This window comes from Ambystoma mexicanum, chromosome 4p (assembly GCF_040938575.1).
Source record: "Ambystoma mexicanum isolate Mex_15411 chromosome 4p, UKY_AmexF1_1, whole genome shotgun sequence".
Classification (NCBI taxonomy): Eukaryota; Metazoa; Chordata; class Amphibia; order Caudata; family Ambystomatidae; genus Ambystoma; species Ambystoma mexicanum.
The window spans coordinates 1,208,004,696-1,208,021,436 of NC_090927.1; the positions used below are offsets into that span (position 1 = coordinate 1,208,004,696).

The following is a 16,741-nucleotide window of genomic DNA, read 5'->3' on the forward strand; positions in this document are numbered from 1 at the left end:
GCACTGGGGGCGCGCTGCGGAACGGCCCCGGTGAGAGCCCACACAGCGGAAGAAAACCCTGTGGCCGCGTCGAGAGCAAGGTGTAGCCTGCGGCCACAGGGTTTTCTTCCACTGGTCCCGGCAGGTGGATCCAGTGAGCTGATCTGGCAGGGGAGAGAGGACCAGAGTTACGGCCACAGCCGCCTGGACCCATGTGAAGGGGGCTGTATGCATCGGTGTGACCTGGACGGCCAGGGAAGCTCAGTCCTACGCGGAGAGAGCAATATCACCAGATAGCCCCCATCAGAGGCGCCCAAGAGTGCTGGAAACGGAGGAGAATGGGAGCAAGGACCGGTTGGAAGGTGAGGAATACTTCCATAAGCCACCAACGAAGATAAGGAATACTGGATAGAACGCCCAGTGACGCAGGACACAAGATGGGCAAAAAGAAAAAAGCAGTAGAACGTGGGAGGACACAGCCCCTCTGAAAAGAAGCACAGAAGGAAGCCGTGCAGGAGAGACCAGCAGAGGATTGTTCCCTATGTTGGCTGATAGCATACCAGTCCAAGCACAAACCAACAGGGCAGCAAGGAAGGCGGTGAGTGCGAGCAGGGCTGTGGACTGCTTCGGGGGGGGGGGGGGCACATATACTTAAGGACCCTAATTGCCACAGAGAGGCAGGCCCCAAAGGTGGAGGACAGGACTAAGGCAATAGTGGGGCCAGGTTCTAGAGGCAAAGAGTTCACCGAGTTGGAAAGGCCCAAAACCGGCAGCAACAGCGCTACTGGCGCACTGCTGGCCCCACCTGGTAAGTGGGACAGAGACAACCAAGAGCACAGGCAAAGGCTGAACGGGGGAGGCAACAACCCACCAAGAGCCGGCAAGTGGACGCCCGTGGCCAACAGAAACCTGGAACCACATGGGTGGGCATGCAATGAATAATTGAAAGCAGCAAAATAGTGCAGACTATGTAGACACACAAGCTCCCGTATACAGAAATAGACAAAGGTAAGGACACCCCCTACATAAACTGTATAGGAGAAGGTCAGGCCAACACCATCGGAATGCCACGGCACATGCAACAAGAATGAGGTGGAGTTGAGAGAGACACAGCAGAGCGAGGAAGAGTGACGGGCTGTGCAGTCTGAACACCTGGGTGCGCCGGGCCCTTGAGGGTATCACAATCTAGCGGATCGCAAGCCACGCAAGAACTAGCAGGGCACGAAGGAGGGGAATCCTGAACATGGGACACAGTGGACGCATGATCTTGCGCAGCCAGCAGTGACCCGAGCTGAGAACTGCGCCGCAGCAGCAGGGCTTAGACGGACACTAAACATGTGCGACTGGAGGGCATGGGAGAGCACAACCCACCGTGGAGCGTGGCGGGCCACCCAGCAAGGCGAAGGAGGAAACGACCAGCAAATGGTGACAAGCAAATCGAAAGGGGGAAAAGGCAGGCAAACCAGCATTGACCCTTTTGCCAGGATTTTGAATAAGGGCCAGCCCACTCCATTGGCCACTGCCATGGCCTCATCAAGCGCTGTACAGCAGGAGGAGGGCGAGAGTGAAAGCCCAATGTTGGAAGCCATAGTGGTATTGAAGGTGTCCCTGGAAAATAAGCTAGAGACGACCATAGCAGCCCTGAAAACGTCCCTGGAAAACAAGATGGATACGGTGATGGTGGACGTGGGCCTCCTCCGACAAGATGCACAGAACCTGGCCGACCGTGTGGGTACGACAGAGCAACAAGTCCATCAAAACACCACTGACATCGCAACAACCCAGACCCATATGGCAGAGGTGCTCAGATGGGTGAAGATCCTGGAACAGAGGGTGGAGAATGCAGAAGGGAGGGCTCGAAGGAACAATATCCGGATTGTTGGACTGCCAGAGGGAGAAGAGGGCCAGGACCACACAAATTACATAGAAAACATCCTGTTACATGAGATCGGGCGGGGGCATTGTCCCAAGGCTTCGCAGTGGAGAGAGTCCATAGAGCCCTGACCAGGAGGCCTCAACCAGGGGCTCCTCCGAGATCAATGAATGCAAGAATCATGAACTTCAAAGACAAAGATAAAATACTGACATTGTGATAACCAGAAACTCCTCCAGAATAACGATTTACCCAGACTATACCATCCTGGTCCAGAGGCAACGCGACCGATACAGACCTACCAAGGAACGCCTTAAGGCAGCTGGTCTAAGTTATATGTTGCTGTACCCGGCAAAGCTGAAGGTGATACGAGAGGGCAGATTGCATTTCTTCGAGACGACAGAGGAGGCTCAGGTATGGATGGATCAACAGGGCATACGTAAGGGAGACCCAGAAATGCCAACAATAACGAGAATCCCACCTGAGCTCAGCAGGAGTGAACCTGTCACAGGAGTAAGTAAGTTATTAGCCAAAAAAGGATGCGTTGTTGTTGAAAACAGGTGCAATGTTGACCTGCAATTCCAGTGCTACGCTGATGACAACTAATTTTCAGGTTGCCCTCGGCCACCTCCTCTTCTTCTCTCATCTGAGTGTCTAACTGCCATTCACGTTTGGTGTGCCGAAAATGACCTCTGTCTGAATGCCAGCAAGACTGAGATCCTCCTCATCGGCACACCACCATCCTATCCCCTCACTCTCTGGCCAGCCTCTCTTGGCCCTCCTCCTACCCCCACCTGCGAGGCAAAGAACCTTGGGGTCATCTTTGACTCCACACTTTCCTTCTCCTCCCACATCTCTGAGGTCTCTAAAAAGTCAAATTTCCGACTGCACCTCCTCAGAGGTACTCTGCCTTTCCTTTCCTTCCCACAGAAGCTCACTGTCTCCCAAACTCTAGTTCTCTCCAGGTTGGACTATTGTAACAGCCTCTTCCGAAATCTACCTGCCTCTACTCTCCACCATCTCCAACTACTCCAGAACAGGACTGCAAGACTTGTCCATGGCCTCAAGCCCTGGGATCTTATCTCTCCAGCTTTGAAATCTCTCCATTGGCTCCCAGTGAATTCAAGGATGAAATTCAAAACCCTCGGCATTGTCCACAAGGCTTTCTGGGGCCTGGGTCCAAAATACCTTCAGCTATCCCTCTGCAAATACCTCCCCTCTCGAGCTCTTCGTTCCTCTACCTCCAACTCCCTCAGGGTCAGTCGTTTTTCAAAGAAACAAGCTGGGGGTAGATCTCTGTCTTCGGCTGGGGCCTCCCTCTCGAACAGCCTCCCTGCCACTCTAAAGCATGAGGAGAACCATCTGAGATTCTGGCAGCACCTGAAGACCTTCCTCTTTGCTTCTGCCTTTGCTCCCCCTCTCCCCTGCTGATCTACTCTCTCTTGGCAATGTGCACCTGGCCACCCTCTGTCACCTGGTCCCAGGTACCTGCTCACCCTGCCACCCTCCTGCACTGCCTCCTGGCCACCCCTTGAAATGGGGACTGTATCTGTACCCATACAGCTGTGATAATTAATATTTCAAAAACCATTACCTGCACTCTGACTCCAATACAGACGAATAAAACTCCTACCTCTCTCTTCTTCGGGATAGAAGGTTCTCTTCAGAAGTAATGGGAAAATACCTAGAAGCCCCTCCACAATCCGACTTTGCAGAGTCTGACCGTGGTGGAGCCTCCAGGGAAAAACCCTGTGAAGGGCTGCTAGAGAGCGTAGTTTCCTGAAGACTGCTCCCTGGATATGTTTCCGGCGGATAATAATTAGCCCTTTCACTTGAACTTCCTAATCTCCTCCAAGATCTATGGGTGCTAGGTGCAAGTAAACACAGAGAGGGATTAATGACACGAAGGATAAGTGTGACAGACCCAAAGAGAGTGTCTCGGTTGACTTCTAAAAGGCTTAGCCTAGAAACACCTGAATCAGGCCCGGAAGACTGGAGGGTTAAGTTCCTGGATGGCAGGTTTGAAGAAAACAGGGGGAACAGTTGCAAAGCCTAACAAAGTGTGAAATGAAAATTAGACTACTTCTTTCCCCTCCCAAGCCTGAACCTGTTAAATGAGATGGAATGTCACTTAAGCTTACCACCCGAAAGAGACTCTTGAGAGACTAATACCCTGCGTGTGCTGGTAAGGAGGAAGTGGCGTAATGGTCCGTGTAGAGAGATGGAGTCCTTAAGAAAAGAGAATTGTGATGAATGGAAAAAAATGAGCAATGCCAATGAAGGAAATTTGACTCTATATTAAGGATCGTACCGGGACCTGCGTCCTAATATCCCTGGATGAAGGATAGCCTTGTGAACACAATAACTCCTCTGATTCCACAGGAGGCAGGGGAGAAGGCGGAGGATCGGAGCCACATTCTGATGGTTGCCTAAAGCGGCCGGAAAAGGGAGTTCAAGCAACAAGTAAGAGCGGAGAAATAGACACAGGATAGCCGACTCAGTACTTATACAAATAAGGAAAGAAGTGGAAAGGCAGCGGTCACGAAGGCGTACTTACGTCTGCGAAGCGCGGCTGGGCTCTGGAATGAGAGTAGCAACACGCCGATGTGCGGGTGATGGATACGGAAGTACTGCTCGCCAGTCTGGGGGCGTGGCTACAGCCTCTTCCTCATTTGGAACAACTGCTGTACCGTTACTTGCCGCAACGTGATTCTCCATGTTGAATGAGTAAAATGGACGCTGTACATCTCGCCCGTTATACCAAGGTTCGTGTATTCCGCGAATCATCACAACAGCCCCCCATCAGCGCCCCCATTTTCGTCCTTTTCTGCACTTATTCAGACCTACCCAGTCAGCTGCCGTAAACACTGCACTTGTCACTTGCTGGCTGCACTACCACTGTTTATTGCCTCTATTATCTATTTATTTGTATGCATCATCATTTATCTGTTCTCCTCTGCTCCGCGCTCTCCTCTCTCCCCCTTCCATGCACTTGCTCCCCTTTCCCTTGCACCTGCGCGTTCTCAATGTCACTGGGCCTAGTAAGATCATTGATTTGTTCTCCCTTGTTCCCCTCCCTTGCCTTGTCGCGCTCTGAAACACTTGTGTATGAGCACGATACAAATAAAATATATCATACCTAACCAGTCTCTAGGGCCCAAGTGGACCAAAGGGGCAATTCTGGGTCAAACAGCCTGGGTTCCATTCTTGGTGGTGTGATGAATCCAATGGAGTCATCACTTCTTTCCCAGCAGTGACCTATCTGCAGGAGGCCAGGGGATTGCAGCCTTTACCTGATCCTGACCCTGGGGGCGGCCATATGAGGGAGGTTCACATGGGGGAGGCAAACCCCTCACAGTGGGTTGACTGTGTCAGACCCGGTGTTGAACATTGATGCAAGAGAATCAAGCTCAGTTTTGGCATGTTGGATCGTGTAGGCCCAAGCAGCAATTGGACAGAGTAGGGGTGAATGCGGTTGCTCTGTGTGGTAGAAGGGAGCTCTCAACGATGAAGGTCATGGCAGTCCCAGGATCGCTTTGCAGTTGGGGCAGGCAGAGTCTGGTGGGTGACAGTCATCGAAGTGGTGATGTTGGATGCATCTATGTGCAGGTCAATAAGGTGGCTGTTCAAGGGCTAGGTGGGCCAAGTTGTGGTTGAAACCCTTGGTCAGAGTCGACGTGCGACTCAACAGTGATTCGGATCGCGTTGCAGCGTCGAACAGTCAATTCTGGCCTAGCAGGTGTCAGGCTTAGCTAGGGCACAATGCAGTGTTGAGCAGGTTTGAAGTGCAAGCAGTAGTTCAGATAGACGGAGGAGGGGAAAAAGCCAGCACTAGCCCCTTCCTCCCTCATTGAAGTTGCAGTGAACATGGAGCGACCAGTGTGTGCGGTAGAAAAGGGAGCTTTGGCTGGTCTGGCCCACCGGTTGCAGTGAGGCCCACTCAGGGGGACTCGAGGACAGGATGGTTCCATTCAGGGTTTGCTCTCCCAGGTTTAGGAGATTCTGGTGCAGAGTGGTAGGTACTGGTCTACAGCAAAGATCACTCCCAAAGGGATGGGTAGGGGACAGTCCTTCCTTCTGCCTTGGACAGCTCCTTCACCTCAGATTTGGAACTTTGGAAAGTATAACTTTCCCAAAGTAAGTCCAGTGAGTTCTTTGCAGAACAAATCTACGGTCTTGAGAGGATCCGAGAGGACTGGAGAGGACCTTCTCAAGGGGTGGGGGACCCCTTCTTTGAAAGGCGCAAGTAACCAGGTGATTGGACTAAAGCTAGTTTGCTCTTAGTTGTCCAATCACTACTCTTGAACGGAGTGAACTCTGCTCGTCTGATTTCACACCCAAAGTGCTTTACTCCAGAGGAAGTTGGGAGACAGGAAAGAAACAGGGAAACAAGTTGGTGGAAGTCTCCTTAAAGTGACCAGAGCTCTCCTGCCTACTCCAATCCTGCCTCCTTCCCTTCTTGCTAAGAACAAAGGCACTTGAGATTCAGCACCCTGGTATGGGCTACTCCTTCTGAATGGGTGTGCTCTCATTTAATGCCGGGGCCCAGGACAGTTGTCTGCTGTGGGACTGTCTCCGGCGGAGGTTGCTACCTGACCTTACAAAGTTCAAGAAGAGGCCCGGTACTCCAGATGTATGCGATTTCTTTGAAAATATTTCACCTAATAGAGATTTCACCTAATCCATTTCACCGAATAACAAAAATTGAACTTTAATTTTTCTATTTTGTTTCATTTTTTTTATTGCCGGGGCAGTTGGGGGGGGGGAGAGACCTCCCGCAGCCCCCCTCACTCCTCCCTACCCTACGTTATACTCTTACCCCACACCCGACCTATCATGCATTATACATATACCATTTCACCTACCATTTTTGGTGAAATCTCTGAAATGTTATTTGATGAAATCTACGGTAACGCAGTACTCCAGGTTCCTGTCCTGCCATTTGGCAGTCTCCACCCGGCTGACCAGAATACACATCTTCCACAGCAGAGCAGACTCCCAGCTGCCGACACATGTGCAATATCAATTGGGATGCGTCAGCCACCAACATGGGTTACTTATGATCACTGTAGGTTTGGAACGGGGGGCAGTATTTCTTAAATGCTGCCTCTGCGCTGAAGAGACTTTGCTGTCGATTGGGCATATTGTGACCTTGGAGCCTGCTCTATGTGAGGGTTCAGTAATTTGAGGCGGACAACCGCTAGTAGATTTCTCAAGATATGGCATTTTATTAAAGGCATTATATAAAGAAAACACCTTGCTTGCCCTACTCTACAGAGGAATTCCCTACCTAGTGTAAAGGCTAAGGGAACATTATCTAACACGGGCCCTCACACTAAACAAACATACAAAGGACATGATATAGCAACACAATATAATAAACAATATAAATACAATGTCTGAATGGGTCTCTCTTAGCCTGGATATGGTCCCTTTCAAAATCAACTTCCAAAATGTTGATCAAAGAAAAGAAAGGTTTTCAACAAGCAGTTCAAAATAAAGGTTTAACAAAAATCCACTGATAACAACTCTTTGTTCTTGGATGAAAAGAAACCCTCTCAACTTCCAGAAAAAGAAATAGCACCAATGGTAATCCTGTTTATGATGATAAATTGACTCTTCAAGATACTTCGCCACAGTTCAAAATAAAGCGTAATATTCCCCAAATGTCAATAATACACAATTCTTAAGGACTTCTTCAGTTAGAACTTTACATTTGGTAGATTTGGCAGGATGCTTTGTTGTGATGCTGCTCCTATTTTCAACAACCAGACTTCTAGTTTTTTTTTTTTTTTTTTTTTTTAACTCAAACCACTTCAACATCTGCTAACAACTTAATTTAACACCACTTTTCAGTGGTTACTTCTACTGCTTAGTACTGTTCAATTATTAGGTAGATTTTGACAAGACACTTCAACCTCTTCAGGTAGGCAAGCCACTCTTCCTTTAAATAACTTTTTAAAAGGGGCATCCTCTTTGCCACTTCCATCTGTCTGAATACCACAAGAACAACCTGTTTCTGCCCATAAGAAACTCTTCAGCAGTCTTTTATGATATATATGATATGACATGGCATTTATAACGCCTATGTACAAATGTGTCAAGGCGCGATGAGGCACGGGAGGGGAAACAGAGGGAAGACAGACAGCAATCCTACTAGGCCAGGTGTCATTTAGATCGTGCAAGTGCATGGGAAGGTGGGAAGGGGGAAAATGCAAGGGGGAAAGGGGAGGGGAACAGTGCAGTACTAGCCTGTCCTTCAGGGAGGTAAGGGCCTGCCATGTAAACATTTGTGTATCAAAGTAGCCACCTTGAATTGTATGCAAGCGGCCAATGCTAACCAATTCATATCTTTCCTAATAGTAATAACGTGGTCTCTACGAGAAATACCTTTCACTGTGCGTATAACATAATTCTGTTCTACTTGGAGCCTGTAATCGAGTCTTGACAAAATAATGGCTCAAGCTTAGTGAAACAATTCTCTTCCGGGATGAAAGGCTTAATGAACTTTAGCAGCCTGAGATAGTATTGACAATATACCACCTGGTTAACATGTGTATCTGCACTAAGTGAAGATTTCAGGTGGATACCAAGGGTTTTTACTTGCCGAAGTGTTGGAATGTTTCAGTCCTCAATGTAGAAGCTAGAATATCTGGGATCTAGCTTTGCTTGAGCTTGCGATGAACCAAGAATCAAGAGCTCTGTCTTGACGCTATTGAGGCACATCCAATTGTAGGTCTGGGTAAGATTGATGGCATCAGTTTCATTAACTCTGTCGAGCTCAAGCAACAACTGAATGTTGTCAGCATAGTTGGTGAAGTATACTCCCATCTTGGGTATGAGAGCGCAGAGTGGCCTTATATGGATATTAGATAAGGCTGGCGACAGGCATGCACCTCGAGTACTCCACAAGATATAGGGACAGGATCTAAAATGGCATTGCCCCAACACACTGTGGACCTCTGATTAGTTAGGAAAGAGATGATCCAGCCGCAGCACCTTGGGCACAGTTACCAAGGGTGTCAAAGTTGTTCATGGTCCAGAAGATCGAATGCTGCCGATAGGTCTAGTAATATCAGAAGCCAGGTTTTGCCTTTATCAAAGACATCAAGCAAATGAGTCCGAAGATCTAAGGCACTCTCCGTAATGTGGTCTGACCGAAACCCTGATCGTCTTCTGTGCAACTTGGAGGTATCCATAGAATTGAGCTGTCGCTATTTGGTCAAGTATTTTTAGTAAAAAGGAGGCGTTGATAATGAGTCCAAGGTTTTTTCTAATAATAACCGCCACAAAAATACATTTGTTCACAGTTCTGCAATCCAAGGATAGTCCAAACAATCCTGCTCAACCCAAATGCCCGAAAACAATTATCCAATTGTTTCCATACCCACATACGGCTTCACAGACGGCTTCTTAAGGTACTGTTCATCTTGAATGCTGCAGTAAGTCTACTCGCCTTTTGTGGCCCACAGACTTCTGCTTACCCCCGAAACATTTTCAGATCCACTCTACAAAACAATGTATTGGTTGACTGTCGAAAGTTGTTCTCAAGGGCCCAAGTCTGCTGCTTTTTTAGCTCTGATATGGCGTTTATTTTATTTGGACCAGGGGATGATGAAGGATTATGAACACTTGAGTCTGGGGGATAAAGATGGCTGCAGGCAGTTTGTCAAGGAGCCTAGCAGTGAAGAGGTAACAGAAAACATATCACCTACTACAACTGCAAACCATCGCAGTTATGTAATTTCAGTAAACATGTAGGCTGCTCACCTCCATTTGGACCGGGGTCAGGGGGCCCAAGACTGACGCCACCCCACGAACTTCCAGTCCATCCTCTCTCTCTCTTCACTCGAGTCTTTCTTTTCCTATCCCACTCATCCCTCTGCCGGATTAGTTCTGCCTGCATCTCCTCCAACTGAGCTTGATCTCGTTTGCCTATTGTCTGGATTGTGCCACTTTTCACAATTGGTGCATTTAGACCAGGCCATAGAAAACCAGAACGTCCTGAAAGACAAAAAAATATATTGAACACATTTAAATGCACTAAAAAACAAAAACATTAAAACATTACATCATTACAATTACATTGTTGTTCTTGAATGCTTATTGTGATGAATACAGTACATGCTACTGAATATTTGTTTCTGTGATAATGTGTTTAGACCCACTACTTGCTCTGACTCAGATGGTGCTGTAGAACAGCCAGCGATTTCGGCTCATGCTTAGCGCTTTAGCTCTACCATTAGTTCTGTCCCATATGTGGCTCTTTCGCTCCACCATTAGTTTTTGCTCATAGATAGCACATTACCATCATCACGATTTTGACTCACAGCTGGCGCTTTATCCCCTGTGAAAGTCACCGGCTCACATTAGAGAGGGAAAAGGGAACTCTGGGTTTGAGGCAAGGGTACTCGCTCTGTTATACAACCCCTAGAAATGGTTACAGAGGATTCCCCACACCATCCGCATGCAAGTCATAAGGAAGTCAGGGGGTACAGACATCTGGGATAGTGAATGCACCTGTGGCAAGTACAAGGGTACATGCATCATGAAAAGAAAGAGCGAAGATGCTTCCCTAAACCCAAGAACTAGAAATGCCTTCCCATGGAGAAAACCCAAAAGACAGACTATAGATATAGAGTGATACATTAAAGCATGATGTTCCTTTCACAGTGAACCGCGGTCGTGGATCTATGCCCAGAGTTGGCCCACGAGTCAGTGCACACTAGGTTTGTAAACTTTGGCCTGAACTACAGGACCAGAGCTCAGAAGAAAGCCCTTGGCAGTCACAAGGGATTTAGGTGGCAAACAATTTCAATAAATGTAGCACTTCTGGCAAAGAAAAAAGTCACACACACGAACAGAGGTACTGAAGTCAGGGTAACAAGAGCACCAGACCCACTAGCGAAAGCTTTCAGATAATTAGAAGTGCTGAGAGTAAAGCCAATCCCTGGTGGGAGTATCAGCACCACCAGATTAAATAAAGATGATTTTCTATGATCTGAAACCTAGTTGGCATGCCACAATTCCTACAGCAGCAAGCAGCCAGAAGGGGGAGAAAGACTACCAGCTGTTGGTTATCAAAATAATCAAATAATCCTAAAGGAAGGGGGTTTGCCACTATGCCTTACACCTAGGATAACTGATTGTAGGCAGTCACCTCAACCTTCAAAGGACAAAACGTCCCCCGGGACTACGAAAAGCACTAGGACCCAGCTGAACCATGGATCACAGTCAGGGTCAAGAGCCAGCCATGTAAAGAAGAATGTAGGGGTACTCTAAATCCATAGATTGTGTGTAACTGAGTAACTAGTGTCCTGCTAGAATGCTTGGGAACTTTTGTTTAGACCAGGGATGGACTTTGAACCGCTAGTCCTTCACATTACAGACTTTTTTAGGCCTCATTATGAGTTTTGCAGTGCAGAAACAAATGTGAGGTAATTCTGTTACCTCCATTTTTCCTGTACCGCTAAACTACAAGTTTGGCAGTATTACCTCTGGTGAAATTACCAGGTACTAATTCCACAGATTTTTTGGAGGTAAAGTGGAGGAGAGAACAGTATCTCCTTCACATTACCTCCCCAAAGAAAAAAAAAATAATCTGTGGAATTCCCACCCAGTAAATCCGCTGGAGGCCATACTGCCAAAAAATCCCAATGGAGTCCTTTCGGGATTTACACTGCCTACCACCACTTGTAACCCAGTGGTAATGCCGCTGGTGGTAATACCGCCTGACCAAGTGGTGATAATGGTAACACAATTTGGTGGTATCTGGCCAAATTCACCTCACAGATGCGACCAAACTCGTAATGAGGCCCTACTGTTTTTCCCCAGATACCGGACACTGTCTTTTTCAGAAGCCACCATTTAAGTTGATCTCTCCCTTAAAGACCATCCTCAAATCTTATTTGAGAAGTACAGAAACCACCCAGATCCTGGGAGGCACCTTGTTCCAAACCAGACCAAGATTTGCACTTGGACCTCCAGTTTTTTAGCTTAAGACACGCATAAGCCTTTTCCCCTGACAACTTTTATTTGTAGCTGGGTCCTCTCGCATAGGCCATCCACCAACTCAGTCCATGCTCTGCAGCTGTGGTTTCACTGAGAATGAGTATCACAGAGGTCCCATTGACAAAACTAGGGAAACTCCTGGCTTGTGATGAACTTTAACATTCACTTTTCTTTGTGAATAACCACTGTAATAAATCTGTTAAACCCACAGTCTAAATTGTTTGACTGTTCTGTTTCTCCTTGTTCGTGACACAAAATTATTGGTTTTGGCTCATAGGTGGTGATTTAGCACCACCATCACCTACGGCACATAGATGGTGCTTTAACATTACAATTTGGCTACTATGTGGCACTTTAGGAGTATTACTTTTAACCCACAGGTGTTGCTTAGTGACATAATTAGTTTTGGCACATAGATTAGAACAGTTATACCACTATTCGCTTTTGCCAACAGGTAGTCCATTTTGCATTAATATTAGTTTTGGGCCAAAGGTGCCACTTTACCACCACCGTTAAATTTGGCGTAAAGTTGATACTTTAGCTCCTCTCATCAATTTCAGCTCAGCACTTGCACTAGGAGCAATGCCGTCAGGCCTAGTGCTCTAGTTTTTTGTTAGATCATTCTGAAACTTCAAGGCCTAAGAATTACTACTATTTATTTTTAGAGTGTCATATAGCCGTTTATTTCAACAGCTTTAGGCACAGGCATCAATTAAAATAAACGGTTGGCCAACCGCGAGCACAATTAGACACAATACATTGGTTAAAATTCCCACAACATTCCCACTACCTGTCCCAATAATGCATTGCAGTACTAATACCCATTACAGTGCGTTAGCCCAACCATGGGCAAGGAGAAATTGAGCACCTTCCCGACCGATATTTCACATTATTGCGGGCTAACCAAAATGCCAGCAATTGGTGAAGAAAATAATACAAGACTCATGGTTGCCCCCATGAATAAAGCCCAAATATCCTCAGCAATAGTGTCAAAATATATGCCTGTTCCCACACATGCCGCTCTCCTAATCCCACAAGCTTGAACGTTAGGATTTGGCGGGAAAGTGCTTGATAGTAGTTCAAGCGCACCTGAATTTCAGAATGTGAATAGAGGCCCATTATTAATCCTAAATCCCAGTCACCGATCATTTAAAATGACCCCATCAGAATAATGTTTCAAAACGTTTATACCAATGGATCTAATATAAAATCATCCCAGGCCAAATGTTGAATGGTTTTAAATATTGTTCCGTTTAGAGATGCTCCAAGATTTTGGCGAAATCCAGATTGCTATTTTGCCAACCTGCCGGCTGCAAGCACCCACTCTTCTAGATGGGACAGCAAGATAGAAGGAAAGGCCCGTGCTGTCCGAAGAGCAATTGATCTATAGTTTAGAGGGCTAGTTCTCACGCCCCTATTCTAAATCGGAATAATATCTGCTTAGACCATGTATCAGGAACGAGATCTAAAGTCACAACACTCTTAAAAACAAATATGTAGTACTGCTGCCCAAGCCTCTGGGTTAATTTTGAACAGATAATAAGATAATACGTTTGGGCCTGGGGCCGAGATGTGCTAATCTTCTTTATAACCTCCAGAATATTATCCTGATCAAAACAAGCTAGGTGCATCTTATCCATAAAGCCCAAATCGGGCTGAGTATACACATTATATTGCCTTCAGGAAACGCATATAAGGTAGAATAGTGTTGAATGAAATCACTCTCAGGTACTGCGTTAATGGGATTCCCTGATTGTACTGGGTCTGCATTATTTATAGGATGCCAAAATGCTCGAGTATTCTTATTTCTTAACGCAAACAAAAAAACAGCACTTCTGTGTCCTCTTGGATCCTCTTACCATGATTATATCGGAGCCAATGCCTAGAGACGTGACGCGAGTGCCTCAGCAAATTCCTTTGTCTCAAAAGGGAGATCTGACCTTTGGTTAAGGTACCTGACCACCTTCCTTAACTGACGCTTTTTTAATGTCAGTGCTTCCTTGGATCTGGAAGCCGTGGAACCGCAGTCACCAGATCAGTTTAAAGATACTACTCCAGAGCTCCATTTCAGTCTTTTTCCAGAGACAAATGACTGCTGCTCAGATACCAACCCGTTTTGCACCAGTACAACAATCAAAGGTTTTGTCAAATCTGCTGGCCTGTGTCGTACCAACCCATGGGCAAGAGAACACCTACCGATATCGTCCTGATGTGGAAAAAATACCCTCGAGTCCCTTCTCCCAATCTTTCACCATCATTGCTATTACTTTCTTCACTACAACTAACAGTAGTATAATGAAAATGGTTCGATGCCCCTACATTGACAGTTTAATTTTTCAATGAGTTTTTGCAGACTGTATTGTAAGTTGGTGGATCTTGTTGGATCAGAGTCATCAACTCACAGTTTGAGGTTACGCGTGACAATCATGATCCAATGTGTTTCAAGATGGGCAGCTAATTTGTTAATCAATTGACACACACACTATTATCCCCGGATGAAGATCCCATAGTGGTTTTCCAAGCGAATGAAACAAGTAGGGTGTCATTGTGTTACATGAGGTTGCTCGAGATTAGGCAAGGTGCTTGTTGGTTCTTATTAGAGCCAAATGAGTAAGTGTGCCATAAAAATGAAGAGTGAACAGTTCATGCATTAAATGCATGTATATATCAGGAAATAACTGTGTGCATACAATGTGGGCTTGGTTTTTGTTGCACAATGTTTTAAGGAGAATATTTATATATGGCAATTTGACGCCTTTAGATGAATAAATACAAACTTCCAAACACATGCCTTTTCTGTGAAATGTGCCTTTTCATATTGTGCTGATCATTTTCTCTAAAATGTAATTTGGTGAGAATTTAAGAAAGCTGTTTATATTTCATAAATAAGTTATGATCCGTGCAGTGCACACTATGAACATTGTTTTTGGGTTAATCATTGTGTTTCATATATTCGTGGACAGAGCACCTCATGATTACAAAGAAAAATATACAAGTTGAATCTAGATGAGAGAAGACTCCAAATGTTGTAGATTTCTGGAAACAAGATCAAAAGCTGCTCAGTTCGAACACAGAAATCTAGATAATGGTAATTTTCCCATATCCATTTTTATTTTTCAATGGAAAGATAAAGGGACAAATTGCATGGTTTAAAAAAGTAATAATTGTATAAGGGCTTTTACTAGAGGTTTCACATTTTCTTGAGAGAAACAGAATTGCAGGGTGGCTGGTATCATGCTGGAAATGGCTGAGCATCATAGTGACTTAAGACTATACAGAGGTAAATGTTAAATAGGAAGAGCTACAGAACATTTCACATGTTTAATATTCACAATGTAAAGCAACGAGTTGCCACCTTTGTTCCAAGGCAATGCCGTTTAATGGTTCGTAAAACAAATTGAAACATTAACATTTTCAAAAAATGTAATTCTATTGAAAAATCTATGTTCGACCCATGGATTCCCAGCAGAATATTACAATCACCGATCATTTAAAATGACCCTATCAGAATAATGTTTCAAAACGTTTATACCAATGGATCTAATATAAAATCATACATTTACAATAATATTTTGACAATTTCAAAATTCTGAAAACAATCACTCTTGCAATGAGATGGTATTTTAAGGTTTACCAAACACTATGAAAAGCTAAGAAACCATTAAATTGTCCCAAATTAGGAGTGCTAAATAAAATGCAAATAAAAATCATATGCACGTGTATGCGCTCTACATTACAAAAGTACACATTATGTTCCTTGGAAATATGTTAGCACACTATTAAAAAAATATTTATTTTGGGAGTTCTGATGAAAATACGAGTAACAGACGGCTTATAGGAGCTAGCACTATTTCTACCCTCGCTCAGGGATGTCATTTGGGAGATGTCAGGGGTCGCAACTGCGACCCCTGGGGGCCATAGTTGCAAACCACTGGGACTCCCTTGCGACCCCAAATTTAAAAAGAAAGAAAAAATGTGAAAACCATGTGTGTTTTGCATATTATGTTATCGGTACTTGTATAGCGCACCGTCACCAACGGAATTGGTCCCCAGGCGCTCTGGAGGATCTGCAAACAGGAATGGTGGGGAGGGTTAGTCAGGAAGTGGGGAGAAGGAGAGTGGGAGAGGTGGTGTGCTGTTGGCAGCTTCAGCTCGGTATACACCGAGTGCTGGGCTTTGGTGCTAGTATCGGATCGGGCGAAGGCCTCGAGTGCTGTGGGTGAAGTTTATGTGTTGTTGATGCGGTATGGTAAAGTGCGTGCGGATTGCTTGGAGAGAGATGGCTGTGTGGTATTGTGTGGGTTTAAGTATGCAGAAGATTGAGGGTTGAGTTAGTGGGTCTGTACCCTGATTCAGGTACTTATGGTTCTGTTACAGTTGTACACCTGTGGGTTGGGATGTTGCTGGTTCCTCATGGGCCGACTCGCTTTGTTGATGTATTGATCCAACTGTATCCTATTGAGTATAGTTTGGATTGGTAGGTGCGTCTGAATCTAATCTTCCGGTGTGGGGCTGGGTGGGTAATAACTTTTCTCAGGTTATCTAATGCGACCCGAGTCGGTTAAGGCTTTGAATGGTTCTGGGTCGGAGTTGTGTTGATGTGTTATCCTGGTGGATCCGTCTTGGTGAGCCTGTGTATTCAGTTGTTCGTATCCTTCTGTCCTGACTGGTTCTTTGGTTTCCATGGGGTGAACATCCTCGGGACTATTGTTTAGTTGTAGTTTTGTGTGGTGGGGCATTGTGCTTCCTGCTTTGTATTGGTGGACAGTGTGTAGTGATGAAACATTCTGTTTCTCACCCATTGCATTGGGGCCTGTGGTGCAGTGCTTCCTTACACCCTCTGTATTTTGTCCTTAGGGCTGTTGGGGAAGTTAATAG

The 16,741-nt window shown here is 45.7% G+C and overlaps 1 protein-coding gene across 2 annotated transcripts in view; it reads right to left on the bottom strand.

The window, feature by feature from the left end:
- The window catches only part of MRPS5 (mitochondrial ribosomal protein S5), an 804,837-nt gene that overhangs the window by 587,473 nt on the left and 200,623 nt on the right, over positions 1-16,741 (bottom strand). For both annotated transcript variants that reach the window (XM_069606860.1, XM_069606861.1), the window contains exon 4: positions 9,623-9,856. In XM_069606860.1, the coding sequence (XP_069462961.1) occupies positions 9,623-9,856 (234 nt within the window). The remainder of the gene's footprint in view (positions 1-9,622; positions 9,857-16,741) is intronic.